Here is a 14,596-nt window from a genome sequence, read left to right as displayed (position 1 = left end):
CTAAATCGGGTTTTATTCCTCTGCTCAAATATCCCTATGGTTTTACATCTCATTAGAGGGGGAAATCAAAGATGAAGACTCTAAGGCTTGTAGAAACTGACCTTAGACTGAACGTTAAAGCTAGAAATGAAAACCTGCAATGGTTCCCTTCCACCCAGATGTTCTTCCCATGCTCTACAAGGCCTGCATGATTCGGCTCCGTCCTGGACTTCCACTTCGACTCTCCCACCCCTGATTCTCTTTCAGCCACAGTGGGCCACTCTGTCCTTCCTTGAAAACACCAGGCAGGCTCCTGCCTCAGGACTTCTATAATTCTTTCTGTCTTTGTTGGATGCTCTTTCCCCAGATTCCACATGTTCCACACCACATGGCTCAATCTTCTCTCTCTCTCTCTCTCTCTCTCTCTCTCTCTCTCTCAAATATCAGGAAGATCCTCCCTGAAAATCCAACATAAAATTATGTTCCCCACCCCACTGCTCCCTAGCCACCCTATCCACGTTAGCTTACTTTATTTTCCCACATAGCATTTATCATCACCTCATATAGTATATCTATCTATCTATCTATCTATATGCGTGTGTTGACTTGTTCCCTGTCTATAACTTAAAGGTAAGCTCAGTGAGAACTTGACTGCCATGTTTGCCATTGTATCCTCAGAACCTAGAAGGGCCCCAGGCATATAACAGGCATCCAAGAAACACTTACTGAACTAGTGAATGACGTTGTCCTCCCTGATCTCTGGAGCCAAATAAATTGGGAAGACATAGACATACAAGTAAAACAAGCATTTGACCAAATGAAGGGGAATGACAGAGACAAGTGTTGAACTTGTTGTACTCAGCGTGAAATTAGACAACTTTAAAGGTTGAAACTGAAATGCTGAAAGTGTCAGGAGTGTGGCTTATAGTACATTCCTACCTGAAAAATGGGGTCAGGAAAGGAGGCCAGATGCACGAGCCATCTAAAAATCTCTTGCCATCGAATGGTAAAGAGGCTTTCAGCAGCACTCACTGCCGTCTGAGACAACCATAATTTCAAGCATGTTAGACATCTGCACTGGGAAATCCAGAAGGGCCTGAATGGATTTATGCCAATCAGAAGACATCCATCTTTAAGATATTATAACTGAAGCAGAATTTTCTAGGCATCCTGCTAAGACAAATTTTCAGAGCAGCCTTTATAGACCCCTAAAAAGTCTATGTGTGGGAAGGACTAGGACTTGGCTATGCCTCTGGTGCTTGGGTTCCCAGGGCTAAAAGAAGAGCCAGAAATGCCACTGGCCCGTTCAGCCTCTTTGTGCGGAATTAGAAAAAAGGCATCCCTTCCTCCTGGGGTTGATGAAGGCCTGTGCCCAGGTAATGTGTCCCTTGCCCAGTCCTCCTTACACAGGGGGCCATTGTTTGTGGTGACTGTGAGGATAGCAGGATGCTTTGAGACAAACTGAGTTGCCTGCTGGCACTCAAGATTTTTACCCCAGGAGCCTTCCATGGCCTCCAGGGCTCCAGCTTTCTGAGTTCCCCAGCTGAAGTAAAGGACTCTAAGAGCAGCAAGGTCCTTCTCTCTCAGGTCCTTCAACTTCCAGGTGAACATTCTGTCACGGCACCTGGTGTGTGGGATCTTCACGTCCACTCTGGGCTGCCCCCACATGTCTCCTGGCTGTTCACACAGCTATCAGGAGGTCTCTGTGCAAACCAAGGCCACAGAGCATCGTGGCTAAACACACTATCATGCAGTCAGACAGGCACAGATTCGAGTGCCAGGTTGGCTCATATCATTGGGAAAACCTCTTAATTTCCATAAAGCTCCATTTCTTCATCTCTAAAATGGGAGTTAGTAAGAATAACTATCTCAGGGGACTGTTTCATCTTTCAGTTGTAAAATGTACTTATATAGTGGCTGGTAGATAACGCTTGTTATTACCATTGTCTGTTGGCTATTGTTCTTAGCACTATGTATGTTCGACCATAATTCATACTCAGAGTTGAAATCAAGAAAAAGTCTAAGATTTTTGCTCTGAAAAATGTAATTCCTCACCAGTGCGATATATCCTTAAATGCCAAATATAACATATAACTCTTATAATTATAGTTGACTTCATAGCATATTATATACATTTAAGTCTTTGCATTTAAAAAATATGTTAATATAGATATAGCAATTTCCTTTTGATTTAGTATTTTCCTGGTACATCTACTTTCCTCCTTTTTTCTAACTTTTCTGAGCCCTTTTGTTATAAGTGTGTATCTTTAAAGAGCATATCCTAGATTTTTGAAATCCAACTGTAAAATCTTTTTTAAGTCTCTATTTTTAATTGCAGATTTAAGCATTAGCACTTACTTTATTTAAAACTTGTGATTGGGCTTAATTTCTACTATTTTATTTAGTGCTTTCAATTTACCATATTTTTTTCCTTCTTTTCTGCCTTCTATCAATTACTGTTTGCTTTACTTTTTTTTTTACTCTCTACTAGCTTGAAATTTACACAAGCTATTTGTTAAAGGTTACCTTTAAATTTTTAGTTTACATGCTTGACCTAAAAAAGTCTAAATTTGATCATTATCTCTCTTCCTCTAGAAAAGGAGATATCTTTTCCTCCACCTCACATGCTATTTGTGTCAATATTTTAAGTCACCTTTGCCTATCTGTCCCCCAGGTTAATCATCACAGACCAATATTTTAAACAGTCAGTGCTTATTTACATTTGCCCGTCTTTACCAACTTCTTGGCTCACGGTTGTTTCTTATCTAGCAATCATTCCTCTGGATTCAATTTTCTCCTTTATGAAGTCCATTCTTTAGCAGTCCTCTCCTGTGCCTCTTGGCATTAAAGCCTAAATTCCTTGTTGCCGAGACCAGCACCATCACTCAGAGTAGCTGCAGCATCAACTCGAGTTTTCAGCTCTGGTTTCCCAATCCATCTTTAGTCTTGGCAACTGAGGAATTTCATTTCTCTCTTTAAAAGAATGTCTGTTATATCACATTCTGTATTTCAAAGTATTTATAGCTGGAGTCCATTTTTATGTGATCAGATGTCACCATTCCTATACTGGGTGTACGTTAGGTAGCAGGCTGTATTCTAGTGTCGGAAATGAAACAGTTTTGCCCTCTAGGAGCTTACAGTCTAACGGGGACAGTTATGAAACAAATATGTGTAATAAAGTATTTTAGGTCTTACAGATGACATAATTATCAGATCCCACACCATACTGAGCCACTTAAGAATAAATACATTGTCTTAGTTGTCTTTCCAACCCTAGTATCTAGGGAAGTACTAGCAGATAGAAGTTACTTAATAAATGCTTGTTGCCTGAATATATGAATGAACTATAGAGATCAACAAATATTTTCACTGTTGCTTATTCATGAAAACTAAGATGTTTATTCTTTTTTAATTACAAGTAGAATTTTTATAAAGATTTAATCTTAAAGATGTTTAATTTTTATTGTACTACTAAAAATAGTTCGTAATTAGGTCCTAATTCTGTGTCAGGCGTTGTTCTCAGAACTTTCCAAGCATTCCCTTATTTGAACCTCAAGCTAACCCTAAAAGGTGGGGCTTCTGTGGCAAAGCCTGGGTTGCACATTTGAAGCTCTATTAAGGCCTAATTTAAATTAGTCTGACTCTAGCTTCTGTGCTTTGGTACCATGTATGCGTGCATTTGTCAGACTATGGGTTCAGTAGTAATTTCCAATTAGAGATTATCCTTTGTTTTTACAGCTACAGTCTCTGTTTGCAGAGCTTAGACCATCTACAACGTGATTACTGTCTTACTGATTGGTTAATTATCACTGGATTAGAAGACCCCCTTCATTTCCAACGACTCCACACCATGCTGGTTTTACTGTTGCTATGTAGCTCAGAAAGTGTACCGGTAGGACACACTTTTAATCTGTGACCCATCTCTCATCCGTAGTTCCTTTCTCCTACCACCTTCTAGCTAGGAGTCGCACAGTTACTACTACCATCAGCAACCCCAAATACTTACAAATAAACCACTTAATAATAATCTAGAATTTTAGAATTTAGCCAGGAACCAAAATTTAGTATATTGCTTGGTAGCATTTGCCCTTAAGAATTGGGCCAGTATTAGCCCCAATTTTTTTCCTGTCACCTTTGCTATTCTCCGTGAGTTCTCAAAAAATTATTGATAGTAGTTGTGGAATTATATCCAAAATTATTTCAGCACCCTAATATATCATTTTACAGTAGTCCCAAATATTGAAATTATTATAAGATTCTAGATGTTTTTTTACTGTCTTGGCCTTATATGCCCTTTATTGATAATGTTCTACCTTTTCCAGTTTGAATTTTGTCTCATTGGCAGAGAAAATGTAAACAAATGAGAGATGAACAGTTCCACAAAGGCATGACTTACATCTCCACCCTTGGACTAATAGTATTTCATAGTCCCTCAACACACATTTACCCAGCACACACTATTTTCCAGGCACTCTTCTAGGGGCCGTGGATAGAGCTGTAGACAAAATGGACAAAAGTTCCAGATTTCATAGTACCTGCAGTGGGGTGTTACGTGACACGAGTGATCTTTTTCTACTGTGAACTCTCTGGCGGCTGTCTTTAGGGCCCCCAGAAAACCTTTCCAGCCTGTTCCCACCTGCTTCATCACTACCACCAGCAGATGGACATGTGCAGACATATATGACCCTAAAGACACACCAGATTGCTCAGTATTTCAGGGCCCAATCCTGCATTTTCCTGCCTCTGTGCCTTTGCTTTGGGCATCACCTCTACCAAGAAAGGTCTTCAACCTCCAAATCCTACCAATACTTCAAAACTGCTCATAATCTTACTGCCAGGCCATCTTTATTCGTCCTGATACAAATACAGGTCTTTGTTTCATGCTATCTCAGTATACTTTGGATTACAGTGATAGTACCTTTTATAATCTGTTTTGGATTGGGGTTACTTGCGTATATAGATAGACCCTTCTTACGTTGTGAGAAATAGTCAGAACCTGGAGTTAACAGATTCTTTTCCCTTTTACGTCTTTGAAATTCACACGGTGCCTAAACAGCACTAGGCACAGAGTAAGTTTTCAGTAATACTTGTTAACTAGAACAATTACGTCACCTTCTCTGCTGTATAACTTAATTTTTATATATTTATTCAGTTTTTTTAATTCATTTACTCTAAAGGTATTTAGTTAGTGCCTACTAGATGCCAATCACTTTCTTAAGAAATTGAGGCTGCACAGGTGAGTGAAGCAGACAATAACCATTTGTACCTAGTTTTGGAATTATTTATGTTAGGGGTCCTGAAAAATCACCTGTCTGTAAGGACTGATAAGACACTGGGGCATATTATTAAAGGAAGTGGCAGAGTTTCTAACGGAGATTGTTAATTGCAGTCGACTTGATGTCTTGAGGTATCTGAATGAATTCTTCCCTGGAGGCCGGGGATGGAGGCTTTTATCTCAGAATGTTCCCTTCAGGTCTTCAGTTTTATGAATTAATATGCATGAGAGCAAACAACCAAGTGAGGCCATTCTCTCCCAACCCTTAGTTATTCATTCAAACAATGAAGCCAACGAAAGGTTTCTATAAAAATCATTAGCTGTGGGAATTATAGTAGATTTAACACGTTCATCAGCCGTTTAGACCTCATCTAATCTATTTTTCCAGGAGCTGAAAGAGTTTAACAACCTAGAAAGGTCAGTTCTCTGAAAAGGATCTCAACAATATCTGGATTGTTTGCATTTTGTGAGAAGGGAAGATACAAGGTAATTTTGTAAGGAAAAAAAAAATTCCTTGAATAGCAGAAAGAAATTAGCCTTTTATCTCCCACAGAATAGTACTTTGAGAATGTCAGAAGGCTTGACCAAAATGTAAGTGTATGAAACAGACCATAGGAAAGCCTGGGATTACAAAGGGGCCACCCCTAAAAAAGATAGGAAAATATGAAGATATCCTTCATCCATCAACAGTCAAGTTCATAACCCTCTGCTGTCTCTCCTCTCCTCCCCACCACCTCCACTCACTTGCCACCTCCAAACCCCATGCAGGGTACCCAGGACACGGCCCCCAGAGAGATCCTTTCTTAAACTGACCTGACCACTTGCAGAAATTTCACCATTCATACTTCTGTACTCTCTCGAGAACCCTAACACTATTTTTCCAACTGGATGACTTCTAATGGCCTTTATTTCAGCTGTGCTGAAGTCAGAGGAATTAGCTGCTTCTGACCACTGCTTTATGCTAGGGAGATGCCTACGTGAAAGGCTGAAGAAAATTATCTTTCTGTCACTGTTACTCAGAGGCTCCTGGAAGTCAGTCCTGTCCGGGAAAAGAGATTCAAGCGTGAGTAATAAAACTGTGTTTATCACTGAGCAGCTGAAGGGTGAACAGCATAACTGGGGATGCTTTGACGTTCCCAGAATTGCAGGAAGACTGGCTTCTCCCCAGAATGCTTCAGGATCTGTCCCTGGTCCATCTCAGACATGCTGTAAGATGTAGAAATACCTCTCCACCTCCGCATCAAGCACAGACTGCCCTCCTCCCGGAAGATGAAGCAGCTGGAAGGTGAACACTACCCTAGAACAAAATATTCCACTTGAGTCTCTGCCTTTATCTGGGCCGTTGGCAGTCAGCCCAGCCATGAAAGAAATGTCACTGGCCTGGGCTGAAGCAAGGAATTCCGTCAAAAAGGATTACAGGTGGAAGGAGCTATGGGGGAGAGATTGCACTGAGGGCTTTTGGCTGGAGGAGGGACTAGGCCTATTCTGAAATGAGAGCAGCTGCCACCCACAGAAGCCCTCAGGCATTCATCTATTTTAATAGGACTTCAGTGGAGGCTTGTCCTGGTGTGGGGTTGGTTTATCATTTATGATAACTCATTCTTCACCATAAATTCAAACATTTCCTTTCAGATCCACTGACATGTGGGGAGCGTGATTTTACACTCCCTTCACTAAACAAACACATACTGAAGGCTTACAGTGTAACAAGCACTAACTACCGCATGCTTTGAGCTTCAGCCCTGGAACCAGAAAGACAGGGCCTGTCACACATGGGCTTTGCATTCTGTTGTGTGGGCTTCTGGGGAAGGGGACATATATCAATAGAATAAACAAAGATATTAATAAGTCATTTCTTATACCTTTATTGGATAAGAAACTAAGACAGTGCTTTGTGATCGGGTAACTGGAATAAAGACAGATTTTGTTTTTTAGGATGAAGGGTCAGGACTGGTCCTGCTGAAGACATGACCTTTGAACTTGGATGTCAACTATAAGAGCAGCCACCAAAGATATGTGGACAGGAGACTGTAATGGAGGGTACAAGGAGCAGAATGTTTAAAATGGAACTAAAACTTGGAGTTTAAATATGATAAAAAATACAGACTTATGAAGATGGATAGAAAAGAAAAGCTTGACATTTCATAAAAGTAGCCAGTCAAAGGAGGTAAGATATACGAGAAATAGGATATTACAAATCTAAAAGTTTACAGATATTTTCTATATAATATATATAATCACATATATAGCTCATATTATATATATCTCAAAGTACAATACATTTTACCAAAAAGTATTTGTATAATTTTTAAAACTAAAATAGACTTTGGTTCACAGTTCACTTCCTTTAACATTTTCAAATTAAAGATGTCATAACAATGAAGAGAGACTAGTCACCAAATTAAAAGACCTGAGATGATCCTGCCTATGCCAGGATACTGCGTATAAGAGCTAACTCCCAGAAGTCAGCAGATATTTACCAAGCCACAAGAACAAATACCATTGTCCTTAAGGAGTTCAAATTCTGTTGAAATGTCTGTTATATCATAAAAAGGTATCATTAAAGTCAAGACATAATGGCTACAAGTGAGATATAAACAAAGTATCTGGAAAGCATCAGGATATAGTGATTTATTCCAAAGGAACTGACAAAGGCAAACAGAAAAATATTTAATTTTTAATTCAAAGTCCATGGCAAATGATCTCTGAGAACTGCCAAACTTTTGTTACAGTAAGACATTAGGAGAGCTGAAAATAGTATCAGTAGGAATGAGCTGAAGTCCAATTCCTCCAGGTTTTACTTGTGGAGAAAAGAATATCTGAACTGAAAGAGATGCTGTTAAATCATGAAGGACACAAGAAAGGTAGGCTGGGTGTTTTGAAGACAGTTTCTTGAACTTGACTCTGAGGTGTGGTGCCAATCTGCTTTACACCCAGCTGTGGACAGCAGGCACCTGGATTTGGGCATCGGGCAGTGCTTATTTAACCTGAGGCACGCCTAGACCAAGACAGATATCTTTAGGGAAAAACATCGTTTCTTTTGCCCACCTTAAGATACCACAGTCAAAACACTGTGCAGGAACACCTGATCCTCACATAGAGTGAGCAAAAGCAAGAGAGCGAGAGAGCGAGAGAGAGAGAAAGAGAGAAGACACAGCACCTCCCAAGAGTGCTCTGCAGAGCTGTGGTCCCTGCACGAGAAAGATTTATACGAGTAAAGGAGAGACAGATGGCCTGCAATATCTTTACTCTGGTCATTCACAACATCAGCAGAGAAAAGGTACCGAGGAGATCTGCAGAATATTTTGGTCAACCTGGTGTTTTCCAAACTTATCTGGACTCAGTCCTGTTTTTGCAATGGCTGTGGTGGACATTGCTCTTGATCACCAGTACCCAGTTCTCCTCTTCTTCCCAGGCACACAGGAAGATCACACTTCCTGTCTGGCCTTGCAGTCAGGCAGAGTCACAGTCCTGGCCAATGGGGCTGCGAGCAGAAGTGGCACAGGAGTAGGTCTGAGTTCTCTGTGAGCTAAACTTCCCCCTCCATGGAGAGAGCGGAGTCCATAAAACGGAGCCAGGAGATCAAAGTACCCTGTATTACTGAGTCACCAGGACAAGCACCTGGAGAGAGCCCCCGTCTGCAGTGAACTTTACATGAGCGAGAAGTAAACTTTATGGTTAAGCCACAGAAACGAGAAGTGAACTTTGTTATGAGCCCCGCAAAACGGGGAGTTGTTTGTTATTACAAGTATAGCTTAGCTTATTCTGATTAATACAGGCACTAGAAGACTCAGTGATAATACATTTTTGAGAATAATTTATTAAGGAAAATAATACAATTTTGAAGACTATTATATGTCCTCAGTGCAAAAATATCTGATTCCATGAAAAATGAACAGAAAATCATAAAGAGAAATACTACATATAACAGGATACGGAAAATATGTATATATAATATATATACCAAGATAAGAAATAAGAAAGGATTCTAATATAATTTAAGTTTGGATGCTAGAAAAACAATCCAAGATATTCTCCCATAAAGTAAGAGAAAAGGCAAATAAATGAATGGAATGGGAGAGAATATGGTAAATGTAGAAATCAAAGAAGATAGAAAAAATAAACAGTAATCAGAGACATAACTGAAGAAAATATTTCTCAGTTGAAATTTTTAAAATTAGATGGGCAGATTGAAAGAATTTGCCAATTGATGATGCATTTAGATTTATCTTGTGATGTTTTAAATGAAAGGATAAAAGAAAAATACCACAAGATGTTGACCTGTCTCCAAATCGTGCTTCGGCTAGTGATGAGGCATCATGAAGTTTACTACTGAAAGGGCTGAAAATTTACCGGAAAGAGCACTTTTCAGTTAACTCATATGTGGTGCTCCCTCTAGCCTGACAACTAGCAGAACAGCTTCCACCCAAAATCTCTTGCCTCTCAACTGATTTGCCAGAGACTCAATGATGAGGCAGAAAATCTGACATATGTACCAACAGAAATACAGTTCCTTCTTCCCCTACCCCATTTCCACCGCCAACTCCCTCCCTGGAACTTCCCCCTTCTACCTAAATGTCCCTCTCTTCTTTGTTATAAGATATCTGTCCTTAGTTTTATAATTACTTTATTGTGTATTGTTATTTCTCATCATGTAACATCTCTTTCTCATTATAATCAACAGGATCATCCGGCAGATTTATCTTGCAAGAGCTGTTCTAGGTGCTCAGCTTTCTTCTTGGGACACTTGGCTAGTCTATCATTGTACAACTTAGTACAGGGGCTTCTTCTACCTGGTTATGATGTGTGACCCTCAGTCTCCATGAGTCCTTCCTTCCTTTTCATAGTATAAGTTTCTACACTTTTCTGTAACCCTGGTTTATTCCCAATGCCTTATAGCCATCCTCCGTTATTTGTGCTAGAAGAGAAAATAGTTATTTACACCGTATAGTAACGTTTATACTTAAGAGAGAAAACAGAACCACCATACGCATTGACAAAAGTATGCAAACAGTAAACAGTTAGATGGGCCTCAGAGGTCTCATCTGCTACATGAAAGGCTGGATGAAGACAGAGCAATACGTATAAAACCATCGTGAGGATAACGTCCGGAGCCCAGAATCTCGTGCTCAGCCGAATCGCTGTTCGTGTATAAGAACAGTCTCTGTCACACAACTTCCTAAGAAAAACTTCTTAATGTAATTCATTTGACCAAAAAGCAAACAAAAATTTAAGAATCTCCAAATGGGGAATGTCATGTAACCTATGAACTAGTTAAACAGAGTTAAATCTCAATAACTTTGGAAATGTGGTTACATGTTGTAAAGCAAAATGTAAACATAAAAAATTCTTCCCAAGGAAGAAACACGGTACAAAATGTAATCTTTGGTCCCACACCCGAGATGAGGTTAGCAGAGACTGGGAGTTCCTGGGGTGCAGATGCAATGACAGGCCATAAATTCCTCACTTTATCCATGGGGAGCCAAGAGATACCATTTCACTCTTGAACTTTCATAACCAGAAAAACTTAGGGGTGCATTCTTGGATCTTGTCTATTTCTTTTGCTCATTAGTAATAAGATCTGACACACTGACTTGTGTATCTCGAGTTATTTTACAAGGAATAAAAATGGTACGTAAAGGAATTTCGATTTAAAGCCAAATTCTTCTGACTTCTGGGTATTTTCAGTCTCATCCAAATCTTCTTGGTGACCCCATCCCTGTCTTAGAACTAATTCTCCATCCAGAATCGTCCAGCTTCAAGTATGTGCCCACAGAATCAGCCTCCCTCTGCACTTTTTTTCTTCATTAACCTGAGAAAATAACTTTTCTGCCTACACAGCCCTACCGTTGCCCCAAGCTTCTCAGTTGACCATCTTCCCCATATAGTTTGCATTAACAGGTTGTCTACCAGTCCGTCTAGAACACAAGGCACACAGCACCCAGCAAAACTGCCCATTTCTCCCAGGCTCTTAATCCAGAGCAGTAATAAGCAATATTCCACTCACCTGTTTTCCATTTCTCCCCAGTTGCTCTGATAGCTAGTTCCCGATGTAAGGCATCCATCAAAGAGATCCTTCCAACAGTTAATGCTCCCCACTCCGTCTCCTCACACTAATAAAAGCAAAAACCAGAATAATGTTAACAGTGAGCAACAGCTGCCAAAAGAAACCCAAAGCAGCACGCTGGCCACATCTTCTGATGGATTATAGTGTCTATCTGCCTAGACCATTGCTTCTATCAGGCCTAACACCTGAGTCATGTTCTGATCTGCCAAGCTGCCTTAGTATTCAGTGAGGAGCCACAGCCGACCAATAATTTTTAATAGCTTGTCTTCTACCGATTTCAACCCACACACTAAAGCGCCTAATAAAAATTTTAAAAGGACAGGTGAAGGGACATAAGGACAACAGCAAGTTAATAGTCTTGTCCACCTCCATTTGAAGAGACAGAGAGGATTACTTCAACGTATAGGCAGAGTTTGTATAATAAGACAATTGCTGACTGCACCGTCTTTCAGCAATGGTGTTTTCTTTTGATGAGCTTAAAAATATATAAAATATAATCACGGGGAAAAAAAATCAGCAAGCTCATATCAGTAATTTCTGATGAGGTGTAGATGGGTGGGTTGGTTTACAAATCTGAAACCCTCGTGGACACAGTAATGAAACTAAAAAAGAAGAAAAAGTTCCCAACAAGTTAATGGCACTTCTAATGCTGACCCACACACATCCCTCCCACACTTCGCTGCACTGCTGCAACAGGCAGAGCAAAGATGGGGCCTAAAGAAGGAGGCATAAACTGCAGTTCCAAGGTTGGGGGGGAGGAATAAATGAGGAGGTTGGGATTAACATGTACACACTACTATGTATAAAACAGATGATCAACAAGGGCCTACTGCATAGCACAGGGACCTCTACTGAATATTCTGTAACAACTTATACGGGAAAAAATCTGAAGAAGTATAGATACATGTGCATGTATAACTGAATCACTTTGCTGTACACCTGAAATTAACATAACATTGTAAATCAACAATGCTCCAATCTAAAATAAAAATTAAAAACAAAAAAGAAAGGTCAGAAAGAACTGCAGTTCCAGAACCAGACCAGAGAAACTCCCCTCAGCTTGAGGCTTTATGAAAGACAGCAACTGTACTTGTCCCTGGATTTGACTTAAGGGAGAAAGGAGGTAGCTGAGATGTATCATTTTAGAAGGAAGGGATTCATTCTAAAGCAGCCCTCAACACAGAAAACAAATACCATCAAAGGAGGCTTACCAAAAAAAAAAAAAGGAAATAAATTAAGTCCTCCTTTGGGTTAGAAATTCTTCATAAATTCTCCAATTTAAGCCTGTGCAGTAATTCACTATCTCTTTCCATTCTCACGAGTGTTGAGGTTAGGAGGATACCTAAAGGGTAATTTCTCATGGGGTGAACACCAGGAAGCTAAGGGGAACAGAATTGTTACAGGCATTTAAACAAGAGGACAGGAAAGGGGCGATACTCAAAGGTACTTCTGTGTCCTTGGTAGCTGTGTCAAGTGGCAGTGCCCTATTTGTGCTGAAAGATGTTTCTGGAGAGATTTAAAGTGTTCCAGGGAAAGGACTGTTCATAACACTGAAGCAGGATTTAACAGGTTGCCATTTAAACCTATACGTTCAGAAAAAGAGGCCATCAAGCTTTCCTACTCAGCAAGCAAGCATGCGTTGATCACTTGCAGGCCAAGCACAGAGCTGGCAGCACAGGGACACGAAGCAAAAAAGACAAAATTTCTTTCTCAAAGATAATTATAATGTCACTGTAAAAGCCAAATACACTCATGAACCAAGGCAGGGGAGAAAGCAACGTGACATTTCAGTAGAGAACTGTGCTAGGCTTGGAAGAAGACACGGAGAAAAGGCCTTGAACTCTGAAATCAAGGGCTTATTTCTAAGACAGCTGGGGAGTCACGATAGGAATGTCTCTTGTATATTCAAGGTGGCTGAGGTCTTGAAAATGTAGTGGTAGGAAGAACAACTACCCCATTTGCTAGGGATCAAGGGGTTTCCCCGAATGTGGGATTTTTTTTCAGTCCTAAAACTGGGACAGTCCAGGGAAAGCCAGGATGAGCCGGCAACTCTGTATAGTAGATCAAGCACAAGTGTAAACCAAAGCTCTTCTAGTACTGTCTCTGAGACCACAGGCAAGTCATGGAAAACTGCTCTATGTTTGTTTCTTATCTGAAAAATAGATTTAATCGATTATAGATTAAAGATAGTATATTAAAGCCTCTAGCATACCGTAGCCGCGTTATTATTATGGTGTGTTCTATGTGCTAAAGCAGGGCTTTAGTCAGAAAAGTCCCAATGGATTTCAGGGGAGGAAAATAATCACTGTAGTTGGGATAGGAAAGGAAAGATTCATACGCAGAGTGACCATCTCATTTCTCTTCCAAGCTGGTACACTTCTGAATGACAAAGAGGGTATTCTTACTAAGTATGCTGAGGCAATGGGCATAAACTATGTATGTTCCAGACCAACCGGAAAGAGTGGTCAGCAAACATTTAAGGTTTGAAGGAAGAATGGAAATTAACTGGCAGAAATGTCATGAGATGCAAAGGCCAGGCGCCATGTAGTGTTTTTATGAACTGTGGTGAGAGAAGACTGATCAGTCCTTGTTAAAGGGTTCTTCTGAATGCACAGTGTGTGATAAGAACAGGGATAGAAAGAAAGGGGTCAGGCTGTGGAATATTTTAAATAAAAATTAACAAGTTTGGTTTTATCTCTTACACCATAAGGAGCCATTGAAAGTATCCGAGTAGAAGAGCAAAATGCCAAAGTAGTATATTAAGATCAATTTGGCAAATTGGAATGGAGAGAGAGAAAAAAATCAAATAGGTAAATACTCAAAGCAATATTCAGATATAAGGCTAGGTGGCAATGGTCAGGGACAGAAAAGAAATGTCTAAAGAAATATTTGGAAGAAAATTTGAGAGGGCTTGGTCAGAACTAATTAGAGAGAAATAAGAGAGAACTGAACATGATTTAATGCATGGAAAGCTATTTGTCTAGAAAGAAAAAACTGATACTGGTGACAAAAAGTGATAACATATTACATGTCACATAATTTTCAAAAGTAACTCAACATGAAAAATAAAATACTAGATAGATTTCTTTTTTGTTAGTTTCCTTTCACTGAGAAGCTCTCATCAGGTGATAATATCATCATAGATGAAGATGCTTTGACAAGATGCATCCCTGGGACCTCAACTTTGTAATCTACACTGAATGACAGTTGGAGAAGCGGGCGGGTGCAGTGTCAGGCCTAGGAGTCCGGTTGATCAGGCGTGGTCTGAGACTACA

General features: G+C 40.0%; 1 protein-coding gene across 1 annotated transcript in view; it reads right to left on the bottom strand.

The window, feature by feature from the left end:
• The window catches only part of LOC309835925 (uncharacterized protein), a gene marked incomplete at its 5' end in the record, with an annotated part of 502,005 nt that overhangs the window by 161,226 nt on the left and 326,183 nt on the right, over window positions 1-14,596 (bottom strand). The window contains one exon of the mRNA XM_082675641.1: window positions 11,262-11,367. Within this exon, the coding sequence (XP_082531767.1) occupies window positions 11,363-11,367 (5 nt within the window). The 3' untranslated portion in view covers window positions 11,262-11,362. The remainder of the gene's footprint in view (window positions 1-11,261; window positions 11,368-14,596) is intronic.

Source organism: Grampus griseus (genome assembly GCF_964374135.1).
Source record: "Grampus griseus genome assembly, chromosome: 18".
Taxonomy (NCBI): domain Eukaryota; kingdom Metazoa; phylum Chordata; class Mammalia; order Artiodactyla; family Delphinidae; genus Grampus; species Grampus griseus.
This window is presented reverse-complemented; position numbering and strand designations above follow the sequence as displayed.